Consider the following 18,488-nt stretch of genomic DNA (forward strand, 5'->3'; position numbering starts at 1 on the left):
CACACACATACACGCACACACGCACGCAAAGGGAAGTAGGTCCAGATTGCCCTCGTACAGACGGAGAAGATGAGTACTAAACACCTAAAAAGAAAAAAAAAAATTCTCCGAGTATGTTCTCACTGGGAAGCCCAGAGTGCCTCCCACCGGGGTTGGCTGGAGGGCAAGGTTGGACAGTTCCCTGTCCCACACTGCGAGGAAAGACAGACGCCCTCTGGGGGAGGGCGATTTTTCTTACGGAGCCCGGTAGCCCCCCCCCCCCCCAAGGAAATCCCAGTGCCAGGCTCCTCGTAGCTCCGGGTACCAAAACCCGGCAGACTGTGCTAGCGCGGGTCTTAGCCTCCAATGCCCCGTCTGTCCATAGCCCTGGACGTGAGAGAAAGTGTCAGGAGACGCGAGTGTCGCGGAGGAGTCACCCCACCCCGCACACACCGCCCGCACCCCTACAGGCCCGCTCGCCCCAGGGTGGAAAGGGTGCGGGTCGCGCCCGCCTCCCAGGCTGGGGGCGGAGCTGCACTGACCCCGGAGCCCAATAAATCCTCCGCGCGAGGAGCGAGGGGACCGACGGCACACACGGTGAGTCGCGCGCTGCCGTGCACGCACTCACCGAGGGTCCTGCCCGTCTCTGCATCCTCCCTGCACCAAGTCACCTGTCCCCATGGAGGGGATGGAAGCCGGGCCGCCGGCCACCTTCGGCGCCTGGGACTACGGGGTGTTCGCGGCTATGCTGCTGGTGTCCACGGGCATCGGGCTGTGGGTCGGCCTGGCCCGCGGCGGCCAGCGCAGCGCCGACGACTTCTTCACCGGGGGTCGGCAGCTGGCGGCCGTGCCCGTGGGGCTGTCGCTGGCCGCCAGCTTCATGTCGGCGGTGCAGGTGCTCGGGGTCCCCGCCGAGGCGGCGCGCTATGGTCTCAAGTTCCTGTGGATGTGCGCGGGCCAGCTGCTCAACTCGCTGCTCACCGCGCTGGTCTTTTTGCCGGTTTTCTACCGTCTGGGCCTCACCAGCACCTACCAGGTAGGGGACCCGGTCCCGAGGGAATGTTCCGGGAAGATGCCCCGGGCGCGGGGCAGGGCCAGGAAAGAGGAAGAGTCCGGGTCCCACGGCTCGAAGCAGCCTCGGGGCGGTGACTTCCCGCTGACACCTGTCCCCGTGTGCGCCCGTGACGGGCCACCCACCCGCGTCCGCACACGGTTCAAACGCCTGCAGCGAGACCAGGGCCCTGCAGGATTTCCCAACCTTTCAACGCCTAGTGCAAACGAAATGGCTCGTGCCTGTAGTCTCAGCATTGAGGCAGGAGGATCGCCATGAGTTTCAGGCCAACCTGGGCTCACTAGGGAGACCTCAGCTTCAAATCTGCGGGCACAGCTGGGCACACTGCAACCGTCCAACAAGGGTAGTGACAATTGAAAGCTTATACCTGATATATCTCAGTACTCGAGAAGCTCGGGCAGGAGGATTGCCTCGAGTTCTAAGTCAGCTTGGTTTACACACAGAGACACTGACTCAAAAGAACTGTGTAAGCGCGGGTGGGCACCCGGGAGAGAGGGAGAACAAGGAGGGTGGCTGAGGAGTCATGTTCCCGGTGACCTCCAGCCCTGGCTCCTTCTTCAGTATCTAGAGCTTCGCTTCAGCCGAGTGGTGCGGCTCTGCGGAACGCTGCAGTACCTGGTGGCCACGGTGAGCAAGCTGCCCGCCCAACCACGCCCACACCAGACACTCATCCCGCCCCACCTTGCCCTCACGCCACGCCCCCATCCTGCCTGGCCTCGCCCCTACCCGCGTGAGCTCTGCTTCCGAGGGACCGACCGGGACCACGCCCAAGGCTCCGCCCTCATCCTGCCTGGAAACACCCTCCTGCCCAGCGCCACCCCATCCCTCCTAAAATCGCCCTCTTGTAACCTAGCCCCGCCCCTCCCTCCGTCTGGTCCCGCCTTCTTCCTCGCCCCTATCTCACGTCCCTCCCCACCCACAGATGCTGTACACAGGCATCGTGATCTACGCACCCGCGCTCATCCTGAACCAAGGTCTGACTGGCGGGCGGGGGAGGGGCCGGGCGCCCAGGAGCCCAGGCTGGACCTCGTATGAGCGCGCAGAAGCTGGAGGCCTGACAGGAGGTGTGTTTTGCAGTGACCGGATTGGATATCTGGGCGTCGCTACTGTCCACGGGAGTAATCTGCACCTTGTACACGACCGTGGTGAGTGAGCCGTGGCCGCTGCGTGGTCTTGCGGACGACTCCAGGCGGGCAGCACCATCCCAACTCCCTGTTCCCCTGCCTGTCTGGACCCCCAGGGCCTCATGGGCAGGCGCACTTCAGGTGCTGCTGGATCCAGGGGCTTTGCCTGGGCTCTCCGGGCCCTGAGTTGTGACCTTTGCCTTTCCAAAGTGAGCAGGGTTTAGCTGGAGGTGGCTGAGACTCCGGCCTGCTCTTCTCTGGGCCCCATGTCTTGACTGCGCCTCCTGAGGGACTGGCGTGTTCCGGGGTTGTTCCTGGCACTGGAGGCTCAACTTTCGGTGAGGCAGGAGAATACAGGGAGAGCTAACGATAAAAGAGAACAGATGGAAGCTGCCCAGGAGCCGTCACAGTAGCGCTCGGGGCTGAGGTTGAGGCTTAGAAGTTCTAGGCCAGCCTGGGTTCCGCAAGCCTAAAAAAAAAAAGAAAAAAGAGCCGGGCGGTGGTGGTGCACGCCTTTAATCCCAGCACTCGGGAGGCAGAGACAGGCGGATCTCTGTGAGTTCCAGGCCAGCCTGGTCTACAGAGTGAGTTCCAGGACAGGCTCCAAAGCTACAGAGATACCCTGCCTAGAAAAAAAAGGGGGGGATGCTAAGAGATATTGGGGTACTTGCTGGGACGGCTAGCACAATTGCAGCTTTTCCACCCATGATCTTGTTTAATCCTCCAACTAACATTGGGAAGGCACACTATCCTTATTTCACAGGTGCGGAAACTCAAGGGGGGATCTTGGCTCCCTGGGCCACAGGAAGCCATGCTGGGTGGAGTCCTGCCCCAGCAGCCAGGGACAGGCCTGCCTGTGACTCTCTCCTCTCCCCTCTCATGCACAGGGCGGTATGAAGGCCGTGGTCTGGACAGATGTGTTCCAGGTCGTGGTGATGCTCAGCGGCTTCTGGGTGATCCTGGCCCGAGGCGCCATGCTCATGGGAGGCCCCTGGAATGTGCTCAGTCTTGCCCAGAACCATTCCCGGATCAACCTGATGGAGTGAGTGAGAGACAGGGTCTCACTCTGTAGCCCAGGCTAGCCTCACATCTATGCCTCAGTCTTCCCTGCACTGTGAAGGTTTTTGAGTCCTGCCCCCCCCCACAGGTGTCGCAGGGCAACAAAACTCAACCTAGAAAACACCTACCCACCCTTCAAAACTCCCTGCAAGCACAACATCCCATTAGGACCCGGAAAGCCCTGAGGATCTGGGGAGGGCATCCTCACGGGTAGTCGATAGCCTACCTTTTTCCCTCCTCAGCTTTGACCCAGATCCTCGGAGCCGCTACACCTTCTGGACTTTTGTAGTTGGTGGTACGCTGGTGTGGCTCTCCATGTACGGTGTGAACCAAGCCCAGGTACAGCGCTATGTGGCCTGCCGCTCGGAGAGTAAGGCCAAACTGTGAGTATGCAGGTGAGGGACCCACGCAGAGGCTTCGGGGACAGGCTGTCCCTCCCCCACGCACTCCTAAGGCCCCCCTCCCCCCTCCCCCCAGGGCCCTGCTTGTCAACCAGCTGGGCCTCTTTCTGATCGTGGCCAGCGCGGCTTTCTGTGGCATCGTCATGTTCGCCTTCTACAGAGACTGCGACCCCCTCCTCACAGGACGCATCTCCGCGCCGGATCAGGTGAGCTCACAACCAGACTCCGCCCTCTCCGGGCCCAGAGGCGGGGCTGGAAAAGCGTTCCCTCTCAAAGGCGCCGTCTGTGCCGCCGTCTTGGCCTGGGAGGAGGGGGAGATGGCAGAGTGGGTGTGTGAGCAGGCAAGACCTCGGGCCAGCAGGATAGCAGCCGGCCTGTTGACACAGGGGCTCAGGTAGCTCAGGCCGGCCTAACTCACTATGTAGCTGAGGCCTGCCCAGGACACCAAAAACTGAAAGAGAAAGCCCCGCCCACGTCCTGTGTGTGACAGCAGGCCTCTGTCTCCTGCAGTACATGCCGCTACTCGTGTTGGACATTTTCGAGGACCTGCCCGGAGTCCCCGGACTCTTCCTGGCCTGTGCCTACAGTGGCACCCTCAGGTGAGCACCCTGCTCACTCCAGCTGTGACAGCGGGGGAGGGGGGCCCTGTCTGGACAGCAGGACAGCGCTGAGGGCGGGTGCTGAGGCAGCCGTGTGTGCCCTGAGGCTCTGCCCTTGTTCCCCTCCGCCCGCAGCACGGCATCCACTAGTATTAACGCCATGGCCGCCGTCACGGTGGAAGACCTCATCAAGCCGCGGATGCCTGGCCTGGCACCTCGGAAGCTCGTTCTCATCTCTAAAGGGCTCTGTGAGTTTGGGGGGGCCAGAGTGTGGGGCCAGGGTGGTACCCCACACTGACTGTGCCATTCCTCCCCCACAGCCCTCATCTATGGCTCAGCCTGCCTCACCGTGGCTGCTCTGTCCTCGCTGCTGGGAGGTGGTGTCCTCCAGGTGAGACTTCAACCCCACCTGCCCTGCACCCCAATGTGAGTCCCAGTCAAGGCTCGAGGAGATGCCCAGGCCACTGTGACACTAGAGAGGCTGAGGCGGGAAGATGGGGAGTTCAAGGCTAGACTTACCTACCTGCATAAAGAGGTCGAGGGCTTACCTGAGACTCGCCACTGTCGTTTTCTACCCGCCTTCGAGGAGAAAGAGGACTGGGAAAACTGGGGTGCAGAGCAGTGTCAAGGCCTGCAGTGGGTTTCCTTAGGGTAAACTGAGTCCCGAGAGGCGGTGGCTAAGCCCATCCCTTTTCCGCCTGCCTCGCAGGGCTCCTTCACGGTGATGGGCGTCATCAGTGGACCTCTACTAGGTGCCTTCACGCTGGGAATGCTGCTGCCAGCCTGCAACACACCCGTGAGTGGGGAGGGTGTGGGTGTGGCCTGCGGGGCATGGTCAAGAGGCACCGCCCCTCACGGTGGCCCCGCCCCCAGGGCGTCCTGTCTGGACTGGCTGCAGGCTTGGCTGTATCCCTGTGGGTGGCCTTGGGGGCTACACTGTATCCACCCGGAGAGCAGATCATGGGCGTGCTGCCCACCTCGGCCGCCGGCTGCACCAATGCATCGCTCCTCATGGGCCCACCCGGAGCTGCCAACACCTCCAGTGGGCTTCCCAGGTGAGCAGTCCAGGGGTAGGGTCCAGTGTGCAATGTCAGGGTGTCAACTGGAAGGAACTGGGAGCTGTGGAAAAAACATTACTAGGACAAAAACAGTCTGTGCAAAGGTCCTGGGGTCACGTTCAGGTTCCGAAGGCTACAGGTGTGTGAGCTGGGCTTAACAGAATCCTCCTGTCTGTCTGCACCTGCTGCATGCTGGACCACATGTGTGCCCAGCATGTCTGGATCCTCCTGTCTGCACCTGCTGCATACAAGTCCACATGTGTGCCCAGCATTTCTGGCCACCTTTTCTTTCCTTCTTTCTTGGTGATTATATTTTCTATTGGGATGTAATTAGCATCCTACATAACTCGCCATAGGATTTTAGGTTTAGCTGGTATGGTCTAACGCTGGAGGAGCAGGCAGATCATGGATCATCCTTGCTTACAGAGGTAGTCTGAAGACAATTTGGGCTACATTAATAAATCAAAATTTTTAATTCTCCCAGCTTCTGGGAAGATCCATGTTTTGAGTCTGTGGATTTCCCTCTTCCGGGCTTTTGTGTCTCAACTTGCTTTGAAGGTTCATTCCTGATGACTGAGGGAAGATGTGCTGCTCCTTTGCTCTCCGTGTTGAGTAACATTCCATGCAATGCAGATCGCACACGCGTGTAACTGCCCATCAGTTAGTGGACATGTGGGCTGTGTCCTGCTTGGGGCTGTTGTGGACCCTCGCGCTTCACAAAGCCAAGCTTGCATAGGCTTCTCCTCCAGCCCTCGGGAAGCTGGGACGTCAAGGCCTTCTTGGACAACTTAGCAGGACCTTGTCTCAAAAGGAGAGCTGGGCTGGGTTGTAGCTCAGTGACTTCCCAGCCTGGGAGAGGGCCTGGGTTCCTTTAGGGAATGAGAAGAGAAAGTGATCCATGCCCATCTGGAACCTTCCGAGCTTGGTCAGGCCCCGTTGACGTTTTCCTGTGCCTCTGCCTCAGAGGGCGCTTCTGTGGAGGGTGACCAGAGGGTTTTTTCTAAGTATTTAGGTTCATTTAATTCCAAGATCAGTGGGGAGCCATGGTGGGTGGGGAGACCTAGCTCCTGCACAGGTCTGAGTGATGGCTGAGCTGACAAGGTGGGCGGAGAGTGTGCTTGTGGACAGCCGGCATCTGTGCCCTCCTCTCCCCCGCAGCTCCAGAGTAGAGGCAGACCGCCCCGCGCTCGCCACCACCTTCTATGCCATCTCCTATCTCTATTACGGGGCTCTGGGCACGCTGACCACCATGCTGTGCGGAGTTCTCATCAGCTATCTGACAGGTTAGTGCAGTGGCCTCCGAGGTCGGTTGTTCATCCTCCTGCCTCCACCCCCTCTCCCTGAAGGGAACCTGGGAGGGACCCCGTCGGCTGTGAGCTGCGCCCCCGCCCCCAAGGCCAGTTCTCTTTTGCAGACCTGGGAACTGAGGCCAGCTCCTCCAGGAGGGTCCCGGCTAAGGCCCAGGGATGCGAGGCGCTGTCCGCGGTCCTGAAGCCCAATCTCGGCCTTAGGAAGCTCCCAGACCCCGCAGAATTGTTTGCTTGGGTTTGAGATAGGGGTGGCGTCCTTGTCCTCATTCTGTAGCTCAGGCTGACCCTCAAACTCGTGACAATCCTCCTGCCTCAGCTTTCTGTGTGCTTGGACGGCATGTGTGCATCACCACCTTCAACCCCTGCTACACTTGCTTCTCTTACTCACGTGTTTCCTTTTGAGACAAGGGTTCCATGTAGCCCAGGCTAGCCTCGAATCCCTTATGTGACTGAGGCAGACCTTGAACCTCGGATCCTCATGGGAGCATGCACTGCCTGCCTGGTTTATGTGTTCTGGGGATTGAAGTCGGGGCTCAGTGCTAGCAAAGCAATCCTCTACCACTGAGCTGAGAGCTGTGATGATCGAGCACAGCCCCAGCCTGGGCTGAACCTCTGATAGAGTGAGCTGATGCCCTCGGCTTTAGCTGAGCTTCTAGTCACAAGGGTTGAAGCTGGGTGGATGGAAGGTTGGGCACTTCCAGCCTGCTGAGTGACGGTGCCCACCTGTGATGCCAGCACTCGGGAGCCAAAGGCAAGAGACTGGAGACCCTGTCTCAAAAGAGAAAAGCAGGCCAAATCAGACCCCTCGGACAGAGAGGGCCAGGGGAAAGATTAACCTAAAACTGAAGCCAACCCAGCTCCTCACGAGTGGGCAGCCGTGGGTGTTGCCAGGGCTGGAAGAACACCCAGCGCTGAGTCCCTGTCCCCCTGCCCCCTCAGGCCCCACCAAGCGCAGCTCCCTGGGCCCTGGCCTGCTGTGGTGGGACCTGGCTCGGCAGACCGCGTCCGTGGCCCCAAAGGAGGACACCGCCACTCTGGAGGACAGCCTGGTGAAGGTCAGATCCAGCTAGGGTCACTGGGCGCCAGGGCCGTGGGGACCCGGTGGGTGTGGCCCCGGGGCCGGGCAGATTCCTCTCCGCGGTCAAAGCCGTCTCTTTCCCAGGGGCCGGCACACATGAGCGCTGCCTATTTTTATCATATCTGTTTTTTTAAACAATTATTTCCTGCCTGTGGCGGGGGAAACTGGTTTCCCCTTGAGAGACACTTCTGAAGAATATTCTTAAGATAACATTACTTAATTCAGAATTACATAAGAAACGGGGGGGGGGGGCTGGGCTGGAGCCGAGCCCAGGGACTGCAGAGTCCCCGAAAGTGGGAGACGCTGTCACCTCCTGAGAGACCACAGTGACACAAAGAAAGAGGTTTTCCAGCAGGTGACACCAAAGACAGCAATGTGGAGCGCGAGGCCAGCCTGAGCTCCACAGCAGGCTCGAGGCCTCCGGGGCACCATGAGAGCCTAAGCAACAGACAGTAAGAAGCAGGGAGTGGCTCACAGAGGACCGGGTCCCTACCCAGCACCCACGTCTACAGCTTCAGGAGGTCCCCTTCTGGCCTCCCAGCACCGAGCACACACACATATGTTGGCCAAATATGCATACCCATAATACAAAAATAAAACAGTAATGAGGTTATGAAGCTGGGTCGGGCACGGTGATGATCTCAGCATTGAGACAGGAGGATCACTGCAAGTTTGAGGCCCACTGGGGTTCAGAGTAAGACCCTGTCTCAAAAATAGTCTGAGCTGGAGCAGGGCTGAGGCTCGGTAGAGTGCATGCGTAGCACCGGGTGGGGCGGCTGGGGGGGTGGGGGCACCCTGCACGTAGCCGTAGCCGACCTGATCCTCGGGGACCCCATCTGGGACGGGTGTGTGATGTGCTCCGCTTTCTCCCAGGGTCCGGAAGACATCCCTGCTGTGACCAAAAAGCCCTCTGGCTTCCTGCCAGGCGACGAGGCCCACCTGCTGTCCCTGGGGCGCGAGACCAACCTCTGAGGGCGAGGCCCCTGAAGGCCAATCGCGGGCCTCGGGTTATCAGCCTCCTCTCTGATTGGCTGGACGGGAGCGTACAGAAGCTTGGCTAGCACTGGCTCTGCTCCCTCCCGGGTCCCCTTTGCCCTCCCACGCGCAAAGAAGGATGGTTCTCCATCCACAAAGAAAACCGTCTGGAACCTTCTGGACCTTGTATAGCTGCGGTCAGCGGCTGAGAAAGCCCAGCTGCTCCTGACAGGCTTGCCGGCTGAGCCACCCGGGCCCATTTAACAGGCAAAGAAACTGAGGACTGTCACCCCAGCAGTGGGGAGGTTCAGAAATTCAGGGTCATCCTCGGCTACATGGTGAGGCCATTCTGGGCTACAGGAGACCCTGTCCCCAAACAAACAAATATAGGTGACCTGGGGAAAGGGCTTCCCTAGCACCCAGTAGCCCAGGGTCCCATTCCCACCACCAAGGAGTTTTTTAAAATAGCGGAAGGGACATAGACACATGGAAAACCAAGGCAGGGGCGAGAGCAAGGGGTCTCTAGGACACAGAGCTCCAGGGTTGCGGGAGCTGCCGGGAGCTGCCAAGGGATGGATTCCCGGAGACACACGGACGTGGTAACACCTTGACTGCGGACTTAAGGTTTGCAGAACAAAACTATCAGAGAGCGTGTTTGTTTTGTGCTAATTCCTTCCCGCTTCACAAGGCCCTGTAAATGCCATCTCCCATGCTTCCCACCTTCACCTCCAGGAGCGTGCTGAGCAAGCTACCACTGAACTGCACACCTACATAGACCGCCATTATTTTTTTGACACAGTAATTTGTCCATGCTTCTGTGTATATCAATATTTCACTTTTATTCAGTGCCAACTAGTATTCCATTGTACGGACATACCACAGTGTGTCAGCTGGCTAGCTTCGTTCCAGCCTCGTCTAAAACAATAAAATTGCTGTGGTGTTCAAGTGCCATGGGTGTGATATGATCAATCAGCTACACGTCTGTGTTCCACGGAAAAGATTTCAAAAACAGTTACTTTCTTATTGAACATATGTGGTCTTTTGGGGATCCTGGTTCCCTAGAAAAATAGTGTAAGAAACTTCTACAGCCAGGCTATGATGGCGCACGCCTTCAGTCCCAGCACTCGGGAGGCAGAGGCAGGTGGATCTCTGTGAGTTCGAGACCAGCCTGGTCTACAGAGCTAGTTCCAGGACAGGCTCCAAAGCCACAGAGAACCCTGTCTGGGGGCGGGGGTGGAGAGACAACTACAGAGACAAATCCGCACTGTAAGTTAGGGAGTCTACAGGAGCAAGCCAGGTGCCACCCCAGCCCTCAGAGAGCTGGGGCAGGAGACGTGCTGAGCCCCAGACCCATCTAGGCTATGGAGTTTTCCAGCCTCAAAACAACAGGATAAAGGCCGGGCGGTGGTGGCGCACGCCTTTAATCCCAGCACTCGGGAGGCAGAGGCAGGCGGATCTCTGTGAGTTCGAGACCAGCCTGGTCTACAAGAGCTAGTTCCAGGACAGGCTCCAAAACCACAGAGAAACCCTGTCTCGAAAAACAAAAAAAAAAAAGAAGAAGAAGAAGCTAATAGGCGGACAGTTCGTGCTGTGACCTGGTGAAGGTTTGTCATTGCCACAGGTGCTGTCCCCGCACAAGAAAGATGAGTCTAGCAGATTGTGCACGGGGTCTCTGTACAAACACGGTGTGGGGCCCTGAGCAGGCACCGTGTCCTGGCAGCCATGTTCCTCAGGCTACTGCACTTTGGTCTCTGCCGAGGAGTTCCTTTCTTGGGTGACCATGACCTGGCTGGTTCCTATGGCAGTGACATGTTTAATATGGGGCCAGGACTGAGTCAAAGTCATGTAGTCCAGGCTGGCCCCCCACTTGCTGTATAACTCAGGATGACCTTGAACACCTGACCCTCCGGCCTCCACCTCCCCAGTGTTCACTGTTTCAAGCAAGAATCTTCGGAGCCCCCCACATCCTTCCTCCAGGACACTGCCTTCTCTATCTATCTTCCTATCTATCTATCTATCTATCTATCTATCTATCTATCTATCTGTCATCTATCTATCTGTTTGTTGGTTGGTTGGTTTTCCAGACAGGGTTTCTCTGTGTAGTCCTGGCTGTCCTGGAACTCACTGTAGACCAGGCTGGCCAGGACTGAACACGTGAACCACCATGCCACCACTCCCCTTATTTTTTTTTTTTCTGAAAAGGTCGTTGCCTTCATCTGTGACCAATGCCAAGCCACAGGCCAGAGGAGCTCGCAGGAGCAGACTCTCCCTCCACCACGTGAAACCGCAGGATCAAACTCTGGTTCTCAGACTCCACAGCAAGCTCCTGTGCCCCCGAGCCCTCTCGACAGCCCCTCTTTTCTGTTTCACCCTACCCTTGATTCCTTTTCTTATCTCAGTGGCAAACATCCCCAGAGCGGCGCTGACTGCCAGCCAGGGTGGTGGCCGCCTTGCCGCACCCAGAATATATCGTGTCTGTCCTTCAGTCACCTGACAGGAGGCCACAGCCCCATCACTCCCCAGTTCCCATCAGCCTGGTTTCCCCAATTCCTCATTTAGCACAGACTTTAAGCCTCTGAAGCATTGTGGGATGTTATCGACTCAGCACGGGGAACTGCTCTTGGGGAATTTCTCCTCGTGTTTGAATGACCCAGGCACTCAGAGTTCCAGCCCCCCCACCCCCCCACCCCCGTCCCAGAATGAAACCCTCACACTCCCATCCAGTGACCTTCACAGCTGGCTTCAATCTCCTATATTGTTTTTAGCATTTTTGCATGCACGGGCCCCTGGCTGTTCTGCGGCTCTATCCTGTGGTGGGGCTCTTTTGAGCAGGAATTCTAGATGCTCCCTTGAAGCCCATCTGCTGACTCACTCTGGCGACCCCTCCAAGAACTGCTTGCTGCCCTCTGGGACAGAGCATGGAGCCCCCCCCCCCACCTCCCTCTCCTGCCCCCACTCCTGTAGACTACCAAAGGGCCAGGTGGGGCCTTTCTCTCCAGGGCTTCCCTGCTGATCTGGCATTCATGGCTAAGGCCAAAAGCCTGACATTCCTGTTGGCTCCTGGGGAGCAGGGGCACTGTCAGGAAGCTAGGAAGGTACAGGCCACAGCAGACAGACAGGAGGACGGGCCACAGCAGACAGACAGGAGGACGGGCCACAGCAGACAGACAGGAGGACAGGATCACAGCAGGCAGAAAGCAGTTAAGTTCTTTGGCAGCATTAGCTCCAGGTGTGGCTGGCTCTAGGCCACTTGGGATGCAATAACCCAAGGACCTTCCAGCTGAGTGGTCCCCACCTGGCATCCCAGCATGTGGGAGGCAGAGGTGGGAGGACCAGAAGCTGAAGGTGTGTCATCCTTGGCTTTCTGGTGAGTATAAGGCCAGCCTGGGCTATGTGAGACTGTATGAAGTCCCAAACAAATTCAATATTGAAGACCTAATCCCAGCACTCGGGAGGCAGAGGCAGGCGAATCTCTGTGAGTTCGAGGCCAGCCTGGTCTACAAGAGCTAGTTCCAGGACAGGCTCCAAAGCTACAGAGAAACCCTGTCTCGAAAAACCAAAAAAAAAAAAAAATAAGATAAATAAAAATAAAAATATTGAAGACCTGCCCACAGTCGGGCCTCACATAGGAGAGAGTATTGGGGCTCCCTCACAACTGGGGCTTCCTGCACACAGCATCATCCACGAGAATCCCAGTGAGGGTGCTGTGTGACCTGCAGCCTGTGGCTGCCCCTCTCTGGTTCTCTATGCTGTTGTCACCAAGGCCAGGCCAGGGTTTCTCGCGGGGGTTAAAATGCAGTTGCCCTGGGAACACAAAGCCTGACCAGACCCTGCTCTGAGCTTTTCTAATGGCCCAGGGTCCTGACGGGAGGGGAGGGGGAGCGAGGCTCAGCGCAGAGCCCTGCTGGTCCCTGTGTCACCCACTGGCCCTCCTCGGTGGCAGGACTGGGCCCAGGAGTAGGTTCAGGCCAGCCCCCCCCCCCCCGGAAGTCTGCCTGAAACACAACAGAACTAGAGACAGGACTGGGAAGGAGAGAAGAAAGGAGGGCAGTGGGGAGTGACGGAGGGTGGGCGAGGGGGAGGGTGTGTGAGGGGGAGGGTTGCGAGGGAGCCAGGCGGATCTGAGGTGGCCAAGGTGTTGGCCTGGAGTTCAAACCCCTGCCCCTTCCCCTGAAGCCCAGTGATGGACACAAAGTGCTGTCTATTCCGTGGTGGGTAGATGGTTTCCTTGAATGAGGTGAACCTGGACCATAGGAACTCTTAACAAGCCTCAAGAACAAACCACCATCTCTCCTGTAACAAAAATACAAGACAAATTGCAGGGGCTGGAGAGATGGCTCAGTGCTAAAGAGCCCTGGCTGCTCTTGCAGAGGACCCAGGTTCGGTTCCCAGCACCCACATGGCAGCTCACATCTGTCTTGAACTCCAGCTCCAGGGGATCCGACACCGCTTCTGACCTCTGCAGGCAACACACACACACACATAATTTAAAATAACAAAATAAACATGTTTTAAAAGAAAAAACTCGCCAGGCGGTGGTGGCGCACGCCTTTAATCCCAGCACTCAGGAGACAGAGGCAGGCGGATCTCTGTGAGTTCGAGGCCAGTCTGGTCTAGAGTGAGTTCCAGGACAGCCGGGGCTACACAGTGAGACCCTGTCTCGAAATAACAAAGAAAGAAAGGTTGGTGGGGAAGAAAAAGAAAAAGGAGGGAAGGATGTGGGCTCGTTTTGGAGGTCCCCCCAGATTCTGCACTGGATACCGCAGGGCTGTTGGTTGCCCCCGTTTGATGCCGGCAGAGAGTCTGCAGATTGTCCCCATATCAGCAAGCTCTGGGCCCACCTTATCCAGTGCAGCAGATTGCGGCTGGAGAGGAGAAGAGGGGTCAACCCCAGAAAGCAAACAGGCCCTTGGCCTCCGCTTTGTGTCCCCAGGGGCCTTGTCACATGCTGGGCTTCACGCTGCCCAGCCCACTTCACATCAGGCTCCAGGGCGGCTGCTGGCTCTGTCCTTTCTCAAACATTTGTTTTGAGACAAGATGCCTGCAGGTGAGTCATGGCCAGGGCAGCTGAGGAGAGGGCCCAGGCTGCAGCTGCACAAGCCCCAGGGCCAGATGGGAATCTGGGGTCACTTAGGAGGGACCAGAGCAAGGCAGGGTTAGGCCGGGGGGCCAGGAGACGCCGGGATTCCCATCCTGGGGTCTGGGAGGAAAATGACACCCGAACCCCTGGTTGACAACAGCAGACACAGAAGTCCCCAGAGCAAGGGCCTCCATGACAGGCGTCTGGCGGCGGAACATTCTGGGGCTCGGCAGAGGTGGGGGTCCTTAGAAGAGAAGATGCCAAGTCCCTGCAGACACCATGATAAAGTTTCATTCTACATCAGCTTCGATCAACTAAACCAGACACGGGCTGGAGAAACGGCTTAGCAGCTACAGCGGACCAGAGCCTAACTCCAGCACCACGTGGTGCTCGCAACAGCCTGGGACTCTAGCTGAGGGGAGCTGACACCCCCTTCTCACCTCTGTGGGCACTGACACATGCAGTGTCAAGACCAGGCTGGGTGCACACAGCCACCTCAGCACTGGAGAAGTGGAGGCAGAGGGATTGTCACAAGTTCCAGGCCAGACTGGGCTGACGAGAGATCCTGCCTCTAAACAAACGAAGAAAAGCAGCAGCCACAAGGATTAGTCCTGTTAGGTTTTATCTGGATTCCAACAACAACAACAACAAAATAATAATAAGGAAGAAATGGGGAGCTGCTTCTTACACCCCTCAACACGGCAGGGTCTCCCGCAGCCCCCATGTGAGGAGGGCCTGGACAAAGCTACCCAGAGTGTCTCTCTGCCTTTACCAGAGACTCGCTTGGATGTTTGAATTCATTTTATCTGAACTGACTCCATTTTCTTCTTTTTCCTTCTATGTCCCCTACGGGGAGGAAATTAGAACTGGCCCCGGCCCCTCGGGGGATCCTAGGCGGGCCCTACCGGCACCCCCACCCCTCCACAGTGTAGCGAGGGCCTCTGGGCCCCTACTGACTGGGAAGATAACCAGTTTGCTCTGGCTGTGGATGGCTGGGCTTGCTGGCCAGAGTGCTGTGACCTCAGAGACATTTCATGTGTGGAAGATTAAGGCCCAATTCTGAGGACGAATTTCGCAAGTGTGCGAAAAACGTGCCTTTCGGGAGGCGCGTGGAAAGGTTCTCCAGGGTGTTTCCGAGGAGCCATCCCCCGCCTCCTCTTCCTGTAGTAGCAGTGGTGAGAACTGGGTCTGTTCGCAGGATGCGGCTGTGAGGGCAGCTTCTCAGCAGCCTTGCTGTGACCTGCGGGAGCGTGTGTACAGCCACGCTCTGTCAAGGGGTCTCAGCATGCGACATGAGGAACGTGAGCCTGCTGGCTGCCTGGTCGGCCTGAGCTTCACTGAAAGTGGGCGAGCGATTCTGAGCCGGGTATGAACCCCACTCCTGTCACCTTCTACACGGGCAGATGAAGCATCAGGGTTTGGGGACATTCTAACCTTCACAGCAAAACGGACTTCAGAGAAAAGTGGTGGTGGTCAGGACAGCAGCCCAGTAGGCAGAGTGCGGGGGTGGGGCGGGGGGCTCAGTGCATGCAGGGCTTGCAGCTCAACGGTAGAGGGCTTGCCTAGCATGCACAAAGCGCTGGGTCCACCCCCAGCATAACGGGGTGCGCTGTGCCCACTCCCTTCTTCAGTGCTCTTAGCTTGAGGCCAGCCTGCTCTGCACAGAGAGATCCTGCCGCAACATCGACCCAAGGAGGTCACCCCAGCTGCTTGAGTTTCTGTCTCCAAACAAACTGTAAATTTATCATCGTGAAACCGGGCAATGGTGGTGCATGCCTTTAATCCCAGCACTCGGGAGGCAGAGGCAGGCGGATCTCTGTGAGTTCGAGACCAGCCTGGTCTACAAGAGCTAGTTCCAGGACAGGCTCCAAAACCACAGAGAAACCCTGTCTCGAAAAACCAAAAAAAAAAAAAAAAAAAATTTATCATCATATCAATGTCACATGTGAACTTTGCCATTTAGATAAAATTATGAAGTTTAATAACAAACACAGGCAATGACTTTATCAGGACAAACGTTTGCGTTCCTTTGGGGGCACCAAACGCTGCTGTCACTCACCCGAGGCCAGCCTGCCTTAGCCGTCGCTTGAGGAGGCAGAAGCAGCACTGTCCACGCTCTTTCTTTTCTTTTCCTCATCTTTTTTCTTCCTCCATAGCTTTGGCTGGACTCGAACTCCCAGAGATCCGCCTGCCTCGGCCTCCCGAGTGCTGGGATTGAAGGCGCGCGCCACCACCGCCCGGCTGTGCAAGCACTCTTACTGAGCCCCAGCGCTCGCTTTTGTGAGACTTGTCTTACTGTGTAGCTCAGGCTGGTCTTAGACTTGTGATAATTCTCCTGCCTCAGCCTCCCCCGGGCTGACATAATGCACGTGCGCTACCACACCTGGTATCCTTAGGCTGATTTCTTCTGTGAATGCCACTCACTGTGGATGTCTCCATGGCAACAGAAGTGCTGGGAGCAGGGCCTGGCCAGGAGGGGGCTGTCCTTGTCGGGGCCCATCCCCCATCCCATCACTGCCTATGATAATCAGCTCTAAAGCACCGGGGAAAGTCGACTTCAGTGTTACAGGCTGACAATTGTGTCTCTTTTCCTTTGGGTCCTTCTCAGCATGCCCCGAGATGGGGGGCCAGCTCAGGCTGTTTTATAGAGCCTCTCCCGGCGACAGACACCTCGGACTGCACAGTCGGGTTCCTTTCACGGGGACTCACCAGCCATCCCAGCTCTCAGGATGTAGTGCACCCAGATCGGCTCCGTGGCTACAGAGTGAGTTCTAGTCCAGACTGGGCTACATAGTCCTCCGTCTAAACAAACAAACGTGGCCAGGTGTGGTGGCGCTCGCCTTTAATCCCTGCCTGCCAGGCAGAGGCAGGGAGATTTCTGTGAGCTCCAGGCCGGCCTGGTCTACACCATTTGTTCTCAGAACTAAAATAGGAACCTGAGGTCAGGGTCCCCCTGGAAGATACCATCTGGTGTCTGACCCTGAACCCGAGGCAGGGTGGGGTACAAACCATGAGACCCTGAGATGGGAGGAAACCCTCACCCGGGGATCTGGCTGAGCTGGGACCCCAACCGTTTCCAATGCTCGAGAACCCTTCCTCCGAGACGGGAGACCTGAAATTTTCCTATTTCCAGGAAGGGCACAGTCCCAGGGGTTCCTGCTCCCGCCTTTGCCACATTCTGACCCGCAGCCCTGAGGTGAGGGGACGAACCCCTACACCTGCACCCAGGCCCGGAGGCCACACGCGTACCGCAAGGGAAATGGAACTTTAAAAACTTTAAAAGTGCCCTGCCGGAGCGCGGATCTTCCCTGGAAGTCCACGCCCGCGCCCCGGGGGGCCTTGGCTCCCGAACCTCTCTTAGTCACCCTGCGCCCCCGTACCTGAGGCAGCTCCCCGAGGTGCTTTTCCATCCACGCAGCATCCGGCTTTCACCACAGTCAAGTTCTCTGGAAGTGTTGTTCCTCGCGCTGCTTCAGGGGACAGCGGGGCTGTGCCCCAGTCCCCAGCCCCACAGTGGGTGTGGAGGGTCCTGCTCTTCCCCGCTTTCCGGATGCCAAACAACACCCCAATGCCTCAGGTCCCCGGTTACCGCTATCACAGTCACAGGGGAAGCGGAATCAGGCAGGACCAGGCCTGGTGTTTAGGGAAAGGAGGCGGTGGAGGAAGCCGCGGGGAGCCAGGGCAGGTCCGCAGTGACTCAGGTGCCAGCAGCGGGGCTGAGGATGCCGTCGGGGAATGGGGAATGACTCACTGAAACCCTCCGTGGGGGGCACCATCTGGACACACAGGGACCCAGGGGTGACCCGACGCGGCAGTAAATCTGACAGATGCACATGTGAAGTAAGCTTAGTTACGGATGAAGTTACAGGTGTCAGAGAAGAACAGCTCGGCGGGGTCGGGGAGCGAAGCTGAAGAATAAACAGTGACAACGGAGGAAGCCGAGCCGCGGCGGTTTGTCTATTATCCGGGTGTCTGCATTTATCTCAGAGTCCCCGCAGGCTGCTTCAGGCCCCGCTGTGCTGGGAAACCACGCCTGGCTATGTCGGTTGCATTTCATTTCATTTTATTTATTTATTTTGGATTTTTGGGACAGGGTTTCTCTGTAGCTTTGGAGCCTGTCCTGGAACTAGCTCTGCAGACCAGGCTGACCTCGAACTCACAGAGATTCGCCTGCCTCTGCCTCCCGAGTGCTGGGATTAAAGGCGTGCAAGCGCTACCCTTGGTGGGTTTTTTGTTTGTTTGTTTTTATCGGTTGCATTTTAGTCTAATTAAATTTCTACTCGCTCTGATCTTCAGTTTTCCCACCAGGGCGTGACAAAGAATGCTGTTCTCTCTTTTGTCCCGAGTCAGGGTGGCCACTGACCTGGCAAAGTGCCCGGGAAAGGCCAGGCCGCGGCCCCATATGGGCACGGCCGCCCCCTGGCGGCCCAGCAACGAATGTCGTTCATATAGCCCAAGTGACGCTGGCGCCGCCATCTTTTCTCCGGGCAGCGGCCAGCTTGATAAGGTCATTGTCGTAGACTGTAGCTTTATCTTCTGTCTTTGTTCATCAATATCTGAAACGAGACTATGGAATCATATTTCGAAACATAATTTTCTCGGAAAAAAAGAAGAAAAGCTGGCAACATTGGTTAAGAACTTTGGTTTAGAGGAAAACTTGTTGGTATAGCCTCTACCAAGATGGCGGCATCCGCTAGCGTCATGAGCGGCGCGCCACCGATAGGTGAGTGCGCAGGCGCGGTGACGTCACGGA

At 57.4% G+C, this 18,488-nt stretch overlaps 1 protein-coding gene across 1 annotated transcript; it reads left to right on the forward strand.

Annotated features, from left to right (window-relative positions):
* The first annotated feature begins 637 nt into the window (after window positions 1–637).
* Slc5a5 (solute carrier family 5 member 5) lies at window positions 638–9,579 on the forward strand. The gene is made up of 15 exons (XM_057752676.1): window positions 638–1,015; window positions 1,613–1,678; window positions 1,974–2,025; window positions 2,129–2,196; window positions 3,063–3,217; window positions 3,477–3,617; window positions 3,712–3,841; window positions 4,146–4,234; window positions 4,370–4,482; window positions 4,555–4,625; window positions 4,944–5,030; window positions 5,108–5,289; window positions 6,451–6,575; window positions 7,542–7,657; window positions 8,554–9,579. The coding sequence occupies exons 1-15, from the start codon at window positions 659–661 to the stop codon at window positions 8,650–8,652; spliced, it is 1,851 nt and encodes a 616-aa protein (XP_057608659.1). The 5' UTR covers window positions 638–658; the 3' UTR covers window positions 8,653–9,579.
* The last annotated feature ends 8,909 nt before the right edge of the window (window positions 9,580–18,488 follow it).

This window comes from Chionomys nivalis, chromosome 20 (genome assembly GCF_950005125.1).
Source record: "Chionomys nivalis chromosome 20, mChiNiv1.1, whole genome shotgun sequence".
NCBI classification, from domain to species: domain Eukaryota; kingdom Metazoa; phylum Chordata; class Mammalia; order Rodentia; family Cricetidae; genus Chionomys; species Chionomys nivalis.

Excerpts from the sequence above, each read along its gene's own strand:
- Slc5a5 (XM_057752676.1), top strand. The coding sequence starts at position 659 with ATGGAGGGGATGGAAGCCGGGCCGCCGGCCACCTTCGGCGCCTGGGAC. Across the intron at positions 3,618-3,711 it reads TCGGAGAGTAAGGCCAAACT|GGCCCTGCTTGTCAACCAGC; the intron begins GTGAGTATGCAG and ends CCCTCCCCCCAG. Across the intron at positions 4,483-4,554 it reads TCTCATCTCTAAAGGGCTCT|CCCTCATCTATGGCTCAGCC; the intron begins GTGAGTTTGGGG and ends CCTCCCCCACAG.